This window comes from Poromitra crassiceps, assembly GCF_964638095.1.
Source record: "Poromitra crassiceps genome assembly, chromosome: 3".
In the NCBI taxonomy this organism is placed as follows: domain Eukaryota; kingdom Metazoa; phylum Chordata; class Actinopteri; order Beryciformes; family Melamphaidae; genus Poromitra; species Poromitra crassiceps.
Window position 1 is genome coordinate 25,767,116 of NC_139625.1, and position 19,077 is coordinate 25,786,192.

Sequence of the window (19,077 nt, forward strand, 5' to 3'; positions counted from 1 at the left end):
TCTTTGTTCTGTTTTATAATTGTGAATGAGAACTATTTTTTTAAAGGCTTCCTAATTGAGAAGCTAGTCAAATGCTGTGCCTTGCATATTAGATTCTTCAGATATTGAAATTTGATATTGATTTCATGCTTTGTGTCATAACATAGTGTCCATGTACTGTACTAACAAAGAGTTTGCCCAGTGCATTTATTTTATTTATTTGCCTCTCCATTTGGACAACTGAATGTTACCTATAGTATAATTCTGCAACCCTAAAACTGTTTTGAAACAATATTTATGTGCATTAGTGACTGCTTTTTCTCTGTTAAATGTATGGAAATGTTTTATTTATTACCACTTTTTATCTCACTTTGGTATTAATAGAGAGCCTTATAACACGTCTTGTCATCAAATACGTTTTTCGGCTTTTGTCAATGCTACATACTTTTATCGTATAGTATACAGTGCTGTAAGTGTAAGTAGAGAACATAGTGGACATGCTGAGCTGCCAGGCGCAATCTTACATGAAAAAGAATCATCAGTTCTTTTCTGTTCTGAAGATACCACCACTACCCGTATCACTGTGTTTAAGAACTATATGGCCATAATGTGATTCAAATGGGTTTGTGCAAATTATTTACTTCTGTAGGCCTACACTGTCAAGAAACAAATAAAAACTTGGTCACAAAAATAAATAATTATCATCAGGAATCCAGTAGAAGCACACTGGCAAGAAGCAAGGCAAAAAGGCTAAGGCCATTCCAGCTGTCAAGAAACTCATTAAGTGTTGGTTTGAACAATAGCCTTATCTTACAGTTGGCATGTGATTGGATGGTAAAGGAAAACCGCTGTTTATTTTCTTATACATACAGAATCCAGTTGCACAACTTACCTTTGAAATAATTCCCTCTGGGATTCAATCATATTTGGAATTTAGGATGGAATGAGCTACAACCACACAGCTGTGACCCTCGATCAGCACCTGGTCATTTTGAGGCGCAGTAATGTTTACGTGTTTCAAAAATGAATAAGCACATTCAAGGCTCATTAGACATTTGCATTGTCACCGTGCTTAATGGCCAATTTGAGAATGTCTCTAATTGTGTTGCTCCCATGGGTGTGCACCCACTGTCCTCCATGTTCTCACTATACTGTAGTATGGAAGGAATCATTGTTCGTGTGTGTGTGTGTGAGCGTGCGTGAGTGAGTGCGTGCATGTGTGTGCTGCCAATGGAGGTGTGTTTGCAGCTTTTTACTCTTCAGAATTGCTCGTTAGTTTGAATCTGTGTGCAACATAATGAATTGTAAAAGAATTGGAAGGAGGCATACAGAACATCAATAAACGTTTTCTGTATTTCACACTTGAGTCTCTTTTGTTTTGGCGGGATCATTTCTGCCATGCCTGGCATGGTTTTGTTGCAGCGTCACCAACTCTCTCCTCCCCTCTGCATGTTGCCTCTGACTGACGCACCTGTGGCTCAGTCAGAACAATGTGTGAATCAGATCTCTGGAGAGTTGCGCTGACTGACTACAGAAAAACAACGCCACTGCAGCGAGAAAGAGAGAGAGGATGGTAGAACACACAATAGCATCAGCAGCCCATGAAGGCATTTGACCTGGGAGCGATGGAGGTATGAGCAGATGAGACCAAAGCCGCGTAGCCAGGTGTTGTCCCTGCAATTCTGCCTCCGCGTTGGACCCGTACTGATTCATTTCAATTGAGCTCTCTGCAGGGCCGTCGCACTGGAAACCGTCCCCTCCCTGCCCTGCAGGTGGGACATCCCATGGGTGCTACTGTTTTAATCATCTCTCCCCAAGGCTGTCACCATGGCATCTGTCTGTCCTCGAGGCCACAGTGCTTTGAGCTTGTGACCTTCTGCACACTTGCCTTGTTCCTCCATAATCGGAAGTCTTCTCACTACACTGAACTGATTGATTTCCTCGTGTTACATGCTGCATCCTTAATGGGCTTTTTTATATTTAACACCAGATTTCCTGTAGACTTTAATTTACGAGGCATTTACCATTGTTTCAGCAGCGGCCTGCTTCTGCTAGCTGGCTATATAGTTTCAAGGGTCTGATGCAATAGTACACCACAGTGGGTGTTAATATGGAAATAAGTCCAGTATACACTGTGGTGGTAGAGCGGTTAAGTGTAGTGTAGGATTATGTCAGCTACACTTTGAAACTTATCTTCCTGAGGAGAAATTAACAGGACATGGCATGCCCAAAAACGGCCTCTAAACCAAGCTGTGAAGATGCTTGGGGAGACAAATGAACTTTTCATTGCGGTATAGTTTGGAGCATAAGCCCCTTCAGCGATGCGTTCCCTGCTACCGTGGGCAACCAAGAATGTTAGTACGAATCTGAAGTGCTAATGTGATGTCCTACTTAACAAGTGTGTGATGGCTTCTTTGAGACAGACACGGTGTGAACACAGTGAGATGACAGTAGGAGGCCCTTGAGGTGTTTCATTACAGTTGATTGATACAGGTTAATGGGACGAAGGCCTGGCCGCACTGTGTGACCTTCACAGAACCTCAAACAGACAGGTTGATAAGCCACACTGAGCGCGTGCGTCATCCCCCCGGCCCCGTCACAGTTCAGGATGTAACAGCCACGCCTTGGCAGCTGCTCTGATCACGACCCCCCCCCCCCTTCTCTGCTCAGGAACCTGGGCTGGAGGGGCTATCCATGTGCTGCCTGCCTGCCATATAGATCTATAGGATGTCATCTATAGGATGCCTGCTTGCCATATAGATCTATACGATGTTCTACTGTCTGTGTCTTGGATCAGTTTGATATGAGAGTGCAATCTATTGCATAAAGCTGATCAACCTGTTACAACAAAAGACTGGCTTCTCTACTGTTTATCTGGATCCTACAGAATGACTATAATAATAATATACTAATGTAGTTTTACTTGTTCTTGTAACACAATGTGAGATCAGAAAACTTCTACTGGGGTGTCAGTCTGCTTAGATTATGTTGCCGGCACCTGTGTCCCACACGTGTTTCAATGCTGATGTAATTAATTGATGCAAACATTTACAGTCCTGTGATGATTGGATGGGAGTGTTCCTAGATTTAATAACAAAGTTATGAAAGCAGATTACTCACACAAAGCACGACACTACAGTGCCTACTGAAGCTTACAGCTTCCCCTTTGTTTCTTTAATTAGGAATCAAACCTTTTGCCCCCGCCTTTCATTAATTCAAAAGGCCATTGTATAAGCTGCCTTTATATTGTTTCCCTGTTTTGCAAGACTGCGTGTTAATATTTCATAACGGTTGTGATGGTGTCTTGCTCCAACAATGGGATTATGAAAAGCCTTTGATTCCTCAGGCTTTGCTGTAAAGGTCTCTCGTACAGTGTTTCAGCATAACATGACAATGTACAGTATAGTGCTTTGCTCCCATGCATGCCAGGTCTGGTCAGTAAAATAGTCTCTGGAAAGTAAAATTTTAATAAGCAAAAGAAACTCTTTTGCGCTGAGCATTACATTATATGTCTTCGAATGTATCATTCATATTCGTATCTTCTCTCTTCTTCATGGAAAGCTTTCTAGTTATTATTGCAGCCTGTAACTGGATCTTATGCATCCAAATTCTGGTCATTTACATGGCCAGCATGACAAATCTACCAGTACAGGTGCAGGACAGCATGCTGTCGTAACACAATTGACTTGTCACCCTATAAAGAGAATTGAAATGAAAACAGCTATAACAACATATTTTTATATTTACTGTGTACAGATGGCTTAGTTAGGACCAGACACTGTTTAAATCAAAACGTTTACCAGATGTAGCATCATCCCTGACAACAGGATAAAAAAGATCTCGCGTCAAAAAAGCTTCTGTCATATATATATATATATATATATATATATATATATATATATATAAAAACATAATATCTTGCTATCTATTTCCTGGCTTGAGCGAGAAAGCTACAAAACGAATCTTATCTTTGCCTCTTATGTAGTATATGGCTGATTTCACATCAGATAATGTGATCATCTGCCTGGGTGGCTGAGTTTAAGAGTCATAAGGTCGGAGGCCGTATCCTGACTCAGACATGGCTGCCAGCAATATCTGCCAGTACTGATGGACTCCTTCATCAATAAGTCAGTCATTACTCCTTCCATATATCACAGGAGGCCTTAAGAGGCATTGAAAACATAGCCAATCTGTCAAGGCCGTTACAGAGAGTGCTGCAGCATTGACAAGTCTATAACGGTGTTATACACACTCTATTACATTTTTCTAGGACACACATGGTTTGTGTTGTGATGGGGGGATGTTCCTCTGTTGAATGGACATCCTGTTATGCACCCAAAACAGATGAATTGGCTTTGGCTCTGACTGAGAATCTCGTCATTTGACAATTGATGCTAACAAAACAGTTAGATCACCAAACCATCTCTTTACATCACAGTGTAAAGGCAGGGGCTGCTTAGCGACGATCAGGTGACATTTTATTTTCAGTGTAATAGTGAACGATGCTTGTCACTGCCAGCATAAAAAACTTAGATTTCAGCCCAACAGTCGTTTCAGAGAGAGAGAGTTGGCTCGAAATAGCACCAAGCCGTATTGTGTAATGTGTTCTGGTTTCCTTTGTACACAACAGAGCTCTCAAATCAATACAGCTCCCTCACATGCTATACTCAGCACTCAGATAGAAAGATACAGCTCCCTCACATGCTATACTCAGCACTCAGATAGAACGCACATTTCCACTTCATAGTTCAGCACACAAACACACGTGTGTGTGAAGTGCTGCTGTGAGCTGCAGTGACTATAGAGTCTGAACTGTGGCCAGACTGGGAGACGAAGAGGAGCAGACTCTTCCTCTGCTCACAAAGCCTGCGTTAACTCAGGGTGTCCTGCTATAACACACTGATTTGATGAAATGCCCAGGTCACAAGATGGCTGTAAATTGAGGGCTCTTTGTACTGGCATGGTTATTATTAAGTCGGCCTATTTTTTCAAATCTGTTAAGGCTCAGTGAGAGATGAGTTGAATATTAAGGTTGATCTGTTACTCTCTAGCTACAGTCTAATAGCCCACAGTGCATCACAATTCGTTATCTGACTTTTTGGAAACAAATGTAAGATATTAGCTAAAAACACATTTATTTTAATATTTTCTATATTATTGCTCTAAATAGCTAAACTAGCAGCGATAACATACAACACTGGTGAATTGACAATTTGCATAATGCTCTATTATAAATCATAGAGATCAATCATTTTCTAAGGATGTTTATTTGTACCTTGTGATATGTATACCTATTATACATACTTTAACCTTAATAAAAAGTATCTAATTACACTAAAAGTTCATCAAGGTCAAAAGATGTACACCTGCCCTATACATTACCAAATACACAATACATTTACATGGTTATATGCACATACCTGAGCGTAACTCAATAATGCATGTTCCTCTATACTTGGAATCCAGATTTTAAAATATAGTTGATGTAAAATGCAATAATGCAGTATTGTTTATAACCAGCTAGCCAGTGAATGGCAGTGATGTTTAAGGACTATGCCTGTGAGTTATATTCATGTCCTGCAAATCAAAAGCGTGGGACCATTATGTTGTTATTGTTCTATCTGACAAATATCTATACCAGTATTGTCCATAAACAGCTGTCCAAGGTAAAGTAGACACACATTGACTTAAGGCATACAGTTGGCCTAAAAGGAAGAAAAAACGCATAGTTGTTGAAGGGGGGTATAATAGACCCTTTTTCACGGGGGGCATTTTGTGTCGAAAAGGCAGAATAAACACAGGTGCCAGCAAAACACTAATGAGGGTTTCCACATTCCAATCATGGAACTTTGAAACCCTCATTAGTGTTTTGCTTGCACCTGTTTTAACCCTGCCTTTTCGACACAAAATGGCCCCCGTGAGAAGGGTCTATAATCGTTGAAGAAGCTCTCAGGGCCATCATTTCTCAGTCAGGGCCATTCAGAATAGGACGTGTATGATGAAGCATGTGCAATCCATCCTCCATAGGCGCTCTACAAAACAACCAGTTTGAAGAAGACCTTATCCGACCCGCGGCATTGAGTCTGTGAAACACTCCTAGTAGGATATGTGTGTGGGGGGGGGTGGAGGCCTCATCAGTCAGTCGCCCCTGCGCAGGCCAGCTTGGCCCGTCGCGGAGGCGGCCTGGCCACTAGGAGACACAGTGGTAGCAGCATCTGTAGCCGCTTGGTCCCTCTCCTCGCCCTCATTACGCACGGTGCCAGACGCGATGTAACCGCTCGCTCTAGGCGGTGCAGATGTGTCTCTACCCGGAGAGCTTGATCTCTGCGCGGTTGCTGCGGTTTTGTGGCCGTGGGAAGATGCGTAGGGTCCTTCCTCCTGCCGCTGCTGCTGCTGAGAGTGCGCAATCTCTGCTCCGGCACCGTCCGGAGAGAGAGCTGATGTCTCGGCTCTCTCCCACCGGAACTCCTGGCTGTGGGGCTTCGCACCATGCTTGGTCTGGTTCACAGAGTACACCTCTGTCTGTGTAGAGTTCGACTCTGAGACATTGTTGCTGGTGGAAATGTTAGTTGAGATGTTTGCGGTGGTGGTGACCTCCCCCGGCACCCCCGGCTTCCCCGTAGAAGAGGATGCGCTTGTCGGTTTCCAGATCAAGCTGTAATAGATTGCCAGTATAATGGCTGCTAAGGACACGGACAATACATACGCAAATACCGTGGCTAGTCTCACCCACTTCTTGTTAGTCTTAGCAGCCATCTTAGCCTTTTTGTCCCCCGTATAAGTAGCAGGTTTGCCCCTCTCCATATTGGGCATGAAGTCCCGCTCTCTCATATTGCCCCTGTTTTTTCCTCGATGCTCCACCACCCCGTCCGTCTTGAAGGCTTCTTGTTATCCACAGTCCAAGAAAAGACGGGAACCAGGAGATTGAGGGAAAAGATGCTGGGCCACCTGGAACCGTCCGCACCACCGGAGTATTTTTGCGGTTAAATTGATCTGTAGTTCATCTCATCAGGAGCACTGCGCCTAATCTTCGGTACCCAGTGCAGCATTGCGTTTCATCATGGACATCAAGCATCCACTGACTGGTGTAACCTGCGCGTTTCGGCATCCGACAGCCACCGATGTGTCATGTGTGTATCCTTACGACATTTCCATGGAACAGCTGGCTGGAGGGAGGCCCACGGCGAATCCGCAGTATAAGATTCGATGTCATTAAAACGGTTAAGTGAGATCATACGGTACACAACTGTAGCCTATGTCTTATCCAGCAAATGAAGTGGCTGGCTCAGCTAAAAATACAGAAGAGGGGGCGGGCGGTGGCTCTTAAAGAAGCAGCATGTGCAGCAGCCTGTATGGAGATGCTCTGACTGAGGAAATCACAGAAAACACACATCTCCTTCACACGCTGCTGCACAGAGAGCAGAGGGATGGGGTGGACATTTAAACAAGTGATGCTATGGAGAGTTCAGCCTACAGCGTGTTAGTCTGCAGCCAAGTCAGAAGATGTGGGCCAATCATGTGCAGTCCCGTGATGAATTCTGACTCAGTCTACTAATCAGTAGGGAAGTACTGTATCTTATTACATAAGACAACTCAACCCAATTGATAGCTAGTAATAAAGACAGTTGATTTGGCATCAGCTCTGACCTGTTGTTTGGTCAGCAGCAGGCTAGCAGCCCATCATTTCAGCACAATGGACAGCGCCTGAGTTGGTCCTTCATACAGGTGAACAAACACTGCTAGAAGGGAACTTTTGACCAAGCTATGACCTCAGTTGCTGATCATAATTCAGTATTTCTAATAAACAGAAGCAGCAACAACATTTATTTATGCCTTTATTAGAAATATTGCCATTAACAAAACACAAGACGATTTTTTTCGCAGAGATTAATATAGACATAAGCACCACACTAGATCTGCCAGCATTGGACACATTGTATAATTGCCCAGACTGCTTTTAATTAGCCAATTTTAATAACAAATTCGTTTTTTTTTGTTTTTTTTTATAAAACTTGCTAGAGGACATTTAATTATTTTAGTTCTACATGTTTTATAGCCTACTGTATCCATCCATATGTTTTTCCTTCACACTTTTGTTTGTTTGAAGTTGTCCTGACCTGGGCCATTTGTAAGCAGAAACATTGTTTATGTGACTCATCCTATACATTTTTCTGCTTGTCTTTCATGCTATAATAGTGGAGCAGATAAGTGATATATTTCAGTTGGTGATACAAGCATGAAAATTGGCATGTGCAGTCTCCATGGGTCACTTGACAAGAAAATGCTACCAGCCACTTGAAATGTCAAGATGGCGGCCATTTTCAAGATGGCCACTGTAATGGTAAAATCATGACTAAGATGCTTTGTTGATCTATCAGGGGAGCATAAGTGATATAATCATGGTGATACAAGCATGACAATTGGCATGAGCAGTCTCCATGGGTCACTTAATTGAAATTTCAAGATGGCTGCCATTTTCAAGATGGCCACCACCTTAGTGGAGCAGTTAAGTGATGTAATTGTTTAGTTGGTGATACAAGATGGTCGCCTACTGCATCCTTTAAAAAAATCTCCTTTCTCATATAAAAATATTGGATTTTTTTCATCAGAGGATTTAGTGTCATTTTATTTTATATGTTTTAGATGATGCTAAAGCAATTCTATGTTATGAAAAAGAACACACAACATCAAAATACAGTTGTGTTGATTTATTGATTATAGGTACATTAGACAAGAGTGAATATCTCCACTACCAGTGCACACTGGTGATATATGGATGGTGATGATGATGACATATGGGTGATAAGATCGATTCCAATACATGATGTGGTTTCAGCCATAGAAAACATGTGGTATTATCTTCTTCCATGCCTTCAGTGGTTGTGATATTGTGTCAGCCTTTCATGGCAAATCAAAGAAGTCTGCCTGGAAAACATGGGAGGTGTGTGATGAGGTCTCAAACACATTTGCAAAACTCAGCGAATGCCCCTCTGCGGTGGATGATAGCGACATGCAAGCTTTGGAGAGATTTGTTGTACTAGCTAATGTATGACAGGTCCAGTGATGTCACAACTGTAGTGTAAACGAGGCTAGGCTTGATCTCTTTGCCAGAAAGCAAAGACCATATGACTTGATCCCACCAACTCAAGCAGCACTCAAAGAGTATGCCAAACATGCATCTTATGAGGCCAGATACGTGTGGGGACAGGCATTGAAGCGACAGCCACAAATGCAGAGCCCATCCGACTGGGGATGGATGAAACAGGATGAGGAGTGGAAAATCTTCTGGACTCCTCTTCCACCTATTGCGGAGAATTGTTGGGAGTTGACCAAATGTGGGTGCACCAAGGCATGTACAGGAAGGTGCAAGTGTTTCAGATATGGACTCACTTGTACATGTCTATGTAGTTGCCCCTGCTAGAACCTATTTGTGTGTTCCTTTTGCCAGGTGTACCCCCCCTGTCTTTTCAGGTGTAGGCCTGTGGCTCGGCTCCCCATCACCACATCATCTTTAGTTTTATTTTGTCACCAGCCTACAACCGTGAAAGAAGCTCAATTTTCAGTTGTTGCTTTGTAACATTACTTCCACATTTTCAGTTTAGTTCATTAGTATTGTTTTCCACTGGCTATTTACCAGTGAGAGATATGTTTAGTAGATGAGTTACTTAGTAATGTCAGCACCTCTGCCTTTTACTCATGACATGAGAGATATTTTCTATTTGTCATCTATTTGTCTATTTGTAACCTCCGCTACATCCCCGCATCTAACCATTTTGCAATGGCCAAAGAGAAAGTTTCTCGTATCACAAAATCCTCACTGAAATGTCAATAAACATGAATTTCATTGTATATGATCCCTACAAAGAGGAGGCCTGAAGGAGTAACGGTGCATTTCTGTATCTGGCAGTTACAAAACTAAGCTATTCCACAGTGTAGCTATCAGCAAAGAGCATGATGGCTGCTTTACAAAGACGTGTTTAGAGGATTATTTTAACTGCTTTCCCAAAATGGTGGATATGGAAGGGAGGTGGTGATGAGCTGAAGCAGTTTTTTCTTCCTGGCATCCCTGCATGACAGCATAACATGTATTGATCATGGTTGAGAAAATTTCATGGAAAATATTTGCATTTCTCCCTGTTAAGTGCTAAAGGGTTGTTGCAAAAATCAAATGGGTCTTTCCCACATAAACTGAGTGTGTCGTGATTTAGCTGGTGCCACTGCTCTTGTGCATGCTTGGCTATTTGCATTAAATATTGCACGGTCTAAAGGTTTATTTGCATGATATCCAAATGGCAGGGAGACTCTGTTGAAACTATCTTTCAGCAGTCACTCCCCCCGTCGTCCCAATAACATAAGACACTTTAATTATGACCCTGGTGGCTGCGGTATCATTTAGCAAAATAATAGGCATACACGTTGTCCAGCATTGAATGGAGATGATTTGCTGTTTAGTGAATAATAGTATATATGAAGCTCCATAATGCAGATGTTTATTTAGATTCTGTAATAACATCTAAGGAAGCAATCAGCTAAGCTAAATGGAGTAATGATTATTATAAAAAATAAAAAATAAAAAATGTATTTCAAACAGTTAAAACAATACATAAAAATGAAAAACAAGTAAACCTCATTAACAGTCCAATAGACTTCAGCAAAAGGAAAAATATGTAAACTCCAACAGAATAAAGAGCAAACTGTTTGAAAAGGGGCCGGAAGAAGCCTAGGCTTATCGAGTCCTGCCCCCAACCATTCATAAACAAATTTGTACATCCATAGTTTGTCAGAGGCCCAGCCGGCCCCTGCATCGCTGTTCCCTTCCGTTTTAGTTTGGTTGTTTTGATGATAGCCATAAACTTAAACAGGTTTAATGGAGCAGGAATTAAGTAACAGAGGGAACTGAAATCAAAGGAGGACAACTGTGAAAACCACGTCTTTAAATGAACATTGAAACTGTGTTCAGTGGTCTACCCTTTCTTCACAATTTGCTCAATCTGGAGTCCTGACTCTAGGCAGCTCTGCAGCAGCACATCCACCTTTAGTCATGTTACCTATTTTTATTGTCACCTTCATTTGCAATGCATATTTCTTGGGGTGCGTCCTCTGAACAGTCTCAGGTTATCAGCTGAAGTCCTGTTCAGTGCGTGCTTTGGACAGAGATGGAGGGGTAAGCTGGCAGATGGTTATATAAATCTGTATTGGATATATTACACTGGAATAAAGGATCACACTATAAGGGCAGAAAAATGAAGAAAAGATACACTCTGGAGCCTCCAGAGGTCAAAGACTACTTGGTCAAAGGAGACAGGTTCACCAAGTGGTCAGAGGTGAGTAGATATTGATAGAAAATGGTTGCTTCATTCAAGGAGGCACTGATTATTGAAAATCAATCCAGGAATTACCATGTAAACTGCTCATCAAGTCTGTGCTGCAATCCTAAAAGTGACTCATTTTGCATCGCCTGACGAGTAATATGGAAATGTATTTTTCTCTTTCAGTAAAATTCCACAATTGAGATGTTACTAAGTAACTTTTATGTGTGATAAACTTCTGTCACTGATGTTCAGTTACTGGAAAATACAAATTACCATCATTCAACATTTTCAGCATTATGCAGCTCTATAACAGAGGTATAATGCACCTGATGGACTGTAATAAATTGATTTCCCTCACTTAAAACCAGGATTCAACAAAGACGATCCCTGTCACCATGAAGGTGGATTCTAAAGGTTATTACATCTACTGGACCAACCAAAGCAAGGTAACCGAATTTAAGCCGTAATGTGCACACATGTGAATCGGATCTGGATTGCAGTAAAGTTAAACAGTAATGTGCACACATGTGAATCGGATCTGGATTGCAGTAAAGTTAAACAGTAATGTGCACACATGTGAATAGGATCTGGACTGCTGAGAGCTGCATTGCGCCTCCTGCTCCCAGCAGCCTGTGGAGATGATTGATTGGTGCTGATGTGGGACCTGCACCAGCACCATCCTGTGCAGCTGAACTCTCCCTGTGATGCAAACTCGGTTGAGATCCACCTTTTCTCTTCTCACTCTCTCTTTATCTCTCTCTCACTCTCTTTATCTCTCTCTCCCCCTCTCTCTCACTCTCTCTTTATCTCTCTCTCCCCCTCTCTCTTTATCTCTCTCTCTCCCCCCTCTTTCTCACTTTCTCATCGAGGCACCTTCTGGTTTGCAGTACATTAGTCTGAAAAGCAGTGAAGCATTTCCAAACCTTCACAATCAAATATTCTTCACACCAACCAAATAAGTCCCATAGCCTTTTAATGCTGCCAATAGATGACTTGAATCTCAGTCCATATTTGGATTGGCGTCTACATGTATTGGAGATGATTTTTATGCTTCTTGTTTCTAGGAAACAACATTCCTGGATGTTGCCACCATCAGAGATACCAGGACAGGAAAATATGCAAAACTTCCTAAAGTGAGTATTATTATGTATTAATGCAGTTAAGCTTTCCCTGCTGTCTGATGGGTGAATGGTGTATTCGTCGTCTCCCTGATTGTCAAAATCTCTCCATGCACTTGATGCACGACTTAATGCATTAGTAGGACTGGTGTATTTGCATTGCAAAAATGGCAATGGACACCCAGGACACACACACGTGCACACTCGCGCACACACACACACACACACACACACACACACACACACACACACACACACACACACACACACACACACACACACACACACACACATGCAGTCACATGCATGTGTGTAGCCTACAGATAAACAAACATAAATACACAGCATTTTTTATTTTATTTTGATTCCTTTCTACCAGCTGTCAAGACCTGATTGAGTTTAACAGTTTGAGATTCAGCTCCATTTCACTCCTCGCTCCCACCCATCGCCGGCCTCCACAGAGAGTTGCAGTATGCAGCCGTCCCCATGCAGCCCACCCCCCACTGAGGCTTCAGAGGGGAAATGTGTTCCCTCGAGGCACAGAGTGCTGCAACATCCTTGTTGGGGTGCACTTGGAAGCCAGCACATCCTCTTTAGGGGCCCCTGAGGACTTGGAAGCCAGCACATCCTCTTATAGGGGCCCCTGAGGACTTTTGGGAAAGCAGCTTTGGTGCTGGCTTCAGCTCTGTGCTTTGAGCTTAACAATAGACATGATTGGTGGTCTGTAGCAGATGTATGGTGTCTAAACCATTTCTCTGCTCTTGGGTTTTTTCTTGGGTGTGTGTGCGTGCGTACGTGTTTGCGTGCGTGTGTGTGTTTGCGTGTGTGTGTGTGCGTGCGTGCGTGCGTGCGTGTGTGCATGCATGTGTGTGTGTGTGTGTGTGTGTGTGTGTGTGTGCGTGTGTGTGTGACATGCACATATTTTGCATGCCCTGGTCAGCAAATTTGCATGTTTGGGCGTTTGCTCCCAGGTGTCCCGGGAGCGGTGCTTCCAGCTTGGTCAGATGTTCTTACAGACACAATTGGCCATGTCTGGGTGGGGAGCCGGTGAGATATGAGTCCTGGTCACTGTACTAGTGCCTCTTCTGGTCGGTCAGGGCACCTGTTCGGGGGGAGGGGAGCTGGGGGGAATAGTGTGATCCTCCCATGCCCTACGTCCTGCCGGTGAAACTCCTGGCTGTCAGGTGAAAAGATGCAGCTGGCGACTGCACATGTATCGGAGGAAACATGTGCTAGTCTACAACTCTCCCCAGATTGGCAGAGGGGGTGGAGCAACGATCGGTACAGCAGGGGGAATTGGCCAAGTACAATTGGGGAGAAAATGGGTAGAAAAATGTGGAAAAAGAAAAAAAAAAACTTAAATGAGTCATACATTTTTCCCATATTTTGAACCAAGTTGAGTTTACTTATACAGCCCATTATTACAAGAATGTCTCAAAGATCTCATTAGATATTAGATTATATATTTTACAGTATATAATCTACAGACTAGGCTGTAGATTAGCTAGATCCCCTGTGTCCTAGTTAGTTCTGGTTAATGTCTAGAGTAGTCAGTTTGTCTGATCTTCTCCCCCCCCCCCCCCCTCTTTCTCTTTCCCACTTCCCCTGCTCCTTCCCCACTTCCCCCTTCCTGTTCTCTCCTCTCCCACATTTCCCACCCCCCCACCTCCTCTCTTTCCATGCTCTCTCCTCCCCCACATCCCGCCGCTCTCCCCCCTCCCTTCTCCTGCTCTCTCCTCTTTCTCCCCTCCCCTGCTCCTTCCCCTCCTCCTCTCCTCCCCAATTTTCCCCATTCCCTGCCACTTCCTGCTCTCTCCTCTCTCACATTCCCCCTGCTCTCCCTCCCCTGCACCCTCCCACCTCTCCTTCTCCGTTCTCTCCTCCCCCACATTTCCAATTCTCTCCCCACCTCCTCCCTCTCCCTGCTCTCTCCTCCCCCACATCCCCCTGCTCTCCCTCCCTCCTCCCCTCTCCTGCTCTCTCCTCTTTCCCCCTTCCCTCACTATTCTAAAGCATAGTACCCATTCTACTCCAAAGCATGGCACCCATTCTATCCCCTCCCACTATTCCGCCACTATTTTAAAGCATGGCACCCCTTCTACCCTAAAGCGAGGCACCCATAAGCTCTATATGTGAACATGTGTTTTTTGGCAAAGGGATTCACTACTAAAGGCTTGCAGCAAATTAAGTTAAGCATAGTTTGGTTGCTAAGAAATCGACATATGTCCGTTTGCAAAATGTGTGTCTATATTTCTCTATCATATGATTGTTCAATGTGTTATTATTGCTACTGTAATTTGTTACTGTTGTGTCAGCTAGCCCTCCTTTCCCTGTTCTCTCCATATAGTCTCTCATACTCCCCCTGCTCCCCCTCCCCACCTCCTCCCCCCTCCCCCCTCCCCCCTCCACTTTTCTAAAGCATGGCATCCATTCCATTTTAAAGCATGGCACCCATTCTCTTTCTTTCCCCCTTCCCCTGCTACTTTCCCCACCTCTCCTTCTCCGTTCTCTCCTCCCCCACATTTCCCATTCTCTCCCCAGCTCCTCCCTCTCCCTGCTCTCTTCTCCCGCACATCCCCCTGCTCTCCTCCCTTCTCCTGCTTTCTCCTCTGCTCTATCCTATATTTCTATATTTCTCTATCAATTGTTCAATGTGTTATCTTTATTCTGTAATTTGCTACTGTTGTGTCAGCTAGAATTAGCTAGACATATTCTCTGTGAAGCCCTCTGGGACATGCTTGTGAATTAGGGCTATACAAATAAACTTGACTTGACTTGACTTGACTATAATTTAATTGTCTTTATTTAACCCTTCACAGCACCCCAAGGTCCGCAATGTGTTCAACCTGGATTTCCCAGACAGCAACCATCTGGCTAAAACCCTGACCATTGTCTCAGGTCCAGACATGGTGAACCTGACTTATCACAACTTCTTTGCCTCCAAGGAGAAAGTGACGCAGGTAATAAACCACTGTACATTCCCCTTTGTGTGATGTTGTTGACACTATAGCACTCCCTTATCTGTCACCCGATACTATTCTCCCTTCTGTCACAGGCCATTGGCTAGTGTGCGTGCAATGAGCCTGTGCCCCCCCCCCCCCCCCCCCCAACAAGGCACCCTCTGTCCCGACTCCATTTAGTCTTTATTGGACTTTATGACTCCAATATCCGGATTTAATCAAATCTAATGAAATCAGAATTGTTCTTTGTTCAAAGGCAACATGCATCATGCTCTCTTACTGATTCTGTTGATGCCCTCTAGTGGTGGGTTTTATGTTGAGCTAAAGGCTTTTATAAAATGGTTTGGGTACTGAGGTTTATGTCTTTGGATTAAATTCACTGTAGAACTGGGCAAGTGACATTGTTGCAGTTGCCTACAACCCTGCAAGAAACAACGCATGCAGACAAGTCTTCCTGGATAAAATGTAAGTGAACAATTGCCTACACAGTGATAAGATAGCTATAACATAATATTGTAATATCACGTGTAATTTTAATCCCCTGTTTTACTTGTGTGATCAACCCTAGGTACGTCCGCATCTCTCTCCAGACCAACAAGGATGGCAAGATCCCTGTAAAAAAGTGGGTCACTCACAAACCTGTGGAGTGTTGGCTAGCAGACAGTATTCAGTATTTAGATTTGGACACTCTCAATGATTCACTGTGTTCGCTTTCTCAGCATTTACAAGATGTTTCCAGCCGATAAGAAGAGGGTGGAAAGTGCCCTCGCCTCAGCTCACCTCCCTAAAGGAAAGGTTAGAAAGTACTACTAGTACTACTACTACCACCACCACCACCACCTTCTGGCTGTCTGTCGCTCATCACAGCACTACCATGAATGTATCTGTCTTTCAAGCTTGTTTACTGTATTTCTGCCACTTCCTCCCTCAATGCCCTGATATGTCATGAGTTTTTGAGTGTTCAGTGAATAAAGGAGGTCCCCCGACTCCCCGCACACATATGAAGCTATAATTCAACACTCCACCTACATAAATGAGATAAGGCCCATGGTTTGGGCTTACTGTATATCTTTGCAGTGGTCAATAGAGTCTGATTGTTTGATATTGTGTGTTTACATATCAGCATGACACCATGAAGCCTGATGTGTTCACTGAGACCGCCTTCAAGTCCTTCCTGACACACCTGTGCCCTCGGCCTGAGATCTGCGAGATCTTCACTTCCTAGTGAGTTATCATCGCATGCTGTGGCTCAGTAATCCTCTATTCATCATGGTCTCCCAAAGATTGTCCTACATATCATGCTTAACATTTGGTTAAAGGCATACTATGCAGCATATTTTTTTTGATATTCTCAACTTTTGATAGACTCTTAAAATAAATCCCTCTCAATCGTACTTATGACCCACTAGAAGTGTGTGGTGGTGAATTAATCTGCAGAGACCCTGCCCTCTGTGTGTATTTTCTTATTATTTTCCTGGTCTAGGAACTTTCCTGGGCTGTAACTTTTGGGCAGGGGGCGTGTAGCCCCCAGCCAATAACAGTGCACAGGTGTGGTCGACTCGGAACTACCAATTAGCAACTGCGGTCAGGAGCAGGGGGTGTGCTCTTCTGGTGTTGTTGAGCTAGGGAGGAGGGGCCAAGTCTGAATGCTGTGTTTACAAACAGCATTCCTGCATAGTACGCCTTTATCCTTGCATTTAAATGTTCAAGACTGCTATTTTGTACCAGTTTAGAGAGCATCGGATAAGTTCCCAATCAAGAAATCATTAACTGAATTTATTTCCAAAAATGGTGTGTTTCTATTCATTGCATTGTCCTATGTGGCAAGCTCCATCCATCAGGCACCTAGCACCTAAGCTATTTCACCGAAAGTCTCTGAACTGTTCTCAACAGCTTAGCTAATATTTATAGCCATAAAGCATGGAACAAGCTGCTTCACACATATCAATTTGGGAGTACAAGGCCAGAGAGATCGGGTGCAAATGACATTATGTTCGCCTCATGGTTGGTCAGTCAGGGTCTCCAGTTATGCAGTAGCTACCTGGCAGTGCACAGGCTCAGGTGGCAGGCAGCGTTAAGTGCGGTGATGATGTGATTGTCACGGCTCACTGTGCCTCCTCCCAGCACCACCAAACCCTACATGACCAAGGACAACTTCTCCAAGTTCCTCAACGAGAAACAGAGGGACTCTCGACTGAACGAGGAGCTGTTTCCCCGTCTGCGGCAGGACCAGATCAAGGCTCTGATCGACAAATATGAGCCCACCTCCTCTAACTCCAACAAAGGTGAGACGCCTTGATGACATTTTTGGAGACACAATACTGGCCATTTAGTCAGGCCTCGCTCACAGAGTTGACCTCTCTCTCCCCAGAGGGCTTTCGTTCCCTGGCTGATTCCAGCTCCGCTCAGGTGTGCTCCTTCAGTAGCAAACGAATGCAGCTCTCCATGGTGCTGAAACCTGTGTTCACTCATTTTGGCCACTAATTAGTCATTTTAGCCGATTGAGTTGGTACCTGTGCCAAATATGAATGCTGTCAGGCTGACGCTGGTTGAGGAAAATGAAACAGAGATACATACGTAGGTTTGCTAATTTATGTGTAAGATGTAAGATGGTAGAAGGACTGACATGCAGGACAAATTCATTATACTACATTGTAACTGCATTGTGTCTACACTTACAGTAAAACTACTTCCACGCTAAGGTCCCTCATTACAAACACATTTCATAGCCAAGCTTGGTTCAAACCCACAGCACTTTACATTTTAACTTCTAGTCGAGATCCTAAGGTTTCCAAAGATATCAAATATGTCAAGCTTGATTGATTGATTGATTGATTGACTTTATTTGGTGAATGTCAACAAAGAAACAGGGAACACAAATACAGATACAGACAATCACCGAGGATAAAAACACAATAAAGCCCTACATAAAGCATAGGCTTGTTTCCATTGCGGTCCTCTGAACAAACAACATAAAGGGACAAACACAACACACGAATGGGTATCACCTTCTATACTCAAATTAAGATTTTTAACATTATTACTAGATTGAATAGAAATAAAGGCACACTTGAATATTATACAATACATCAACATTTGTTGTTAAATGTAAGGAGTTAACAGACACAAAGAACAAGAAAAACGAGGGGGGGGGGGGGGCAGGGAGTGGGTTTGCGGGGGACGGGGGTTTGCAGCGGGTAGTGGAGGGAGTAGCTCGTCCACAGAACACTAGAGGCTATGCTGGCTAATTGCAGCTCCAATAGGATTAACTACAGGGCCGTGAATAAAATGGTACACAAGCATCTACTGTAGATGCCCCCCCTCTCCATTTGTTGTAATGGTGCAGCCATAGAAAATTGCATCATGGGTTGGGATGTTTCAGTATATAAGCAGCTGTAGCTTCAATTGGGTGTTGCAAGAAGATATATGCAGAATATGTCTGTGACATTGTTGTACAGTTTGGAAAGAATGTTCTAACTTTGAAGCTACTTAAGAGGACATTTAAGGGGAAAGTCATGGTGCAAGTCTTTAATATGCATGTGTTGGTCATTTGCAGGTCAGATTTCTCCAGAAGGGCTCCTCTTCTACCTGATGGGGTCAGAGACTTCAGTCGTCATACAGGACAGGCTGGCTAAGTGTCACGACATGACCCAGCCCCTCCCCCACTACTTCATCAAGTCATCCCACAACACATACCTGACAGGTCAG

At 43.6% G+C, this 19,077-nt stretch overlaps 2 protein-coding genes across 2 annotated transcripts in view; one reads left to right on the forward strand and one right to left on the reverse strand.

Annotated features, from left to right (window-relative positions):
- Positions 1–5,964: 5,964 nt before the first annotated feature.
- On the reverse strand, positions 5,965–6,810 carry LOC310773724 (uncharacterized protein; the record flags this gene model as incomplete). The annotated part of the gene is made up of 1 exon (XM_083633660.1): positions 5,965–6,810. One exon carries the CDS (start codon positions 6,808–6,810, stop codon positions 6,118–6,120), a length of 693 nt encoding a protein of 230 aa, XP_083489786.1. The 3' UTR covers positions 5,965–6,117.
- Positions 6,811–11,222: 4,412 nt separating this feature from the next.
- Positions 11,223–19,077, forward strand: part of plcb2 (phospholipase C, beta 2) — a gene marked incomplete at both ends in the record, with an annotated part of 31,397 nt that continues 23,542 nt past the window's right edge. The window contains 10 exons of the mRNA XM_083632962.1: positions 11,223–11,303; positions 11,660–11,737; positions 12,356–12,424; positions 15,229–15,369; positions 15,755–15,834; positions 15,938–15,991; positions 16,089–16,164; positions 16,493–16,593; positions 17,494–17,654; positions 18,926–19,072. Of these exons, the coding sequence (XP_083489088.1) occupies positions 11,223–11,303; positions 11,660–11,737; positions 12,356–12,424; positions 15,229–15,369; positions 15,755–15,834; positions 15,938–15,991; positions 16,089–16,164; positions 16,493–16,593; positions 17,494–17,654; positions 18,926–19,072 (988 nt within the window). The remainder of the gene's footprint in view (positions 11,304–11,659; positions 11,738–12,355; positions 12,425–15,228; positions 15,370–15,754; positions 15,835–15,937; positions 15,992–16,088; positions 16,165–16,492; positions 16,594–17,493; positions 17,655–18,925; positions 19,073–19,077) is intronic.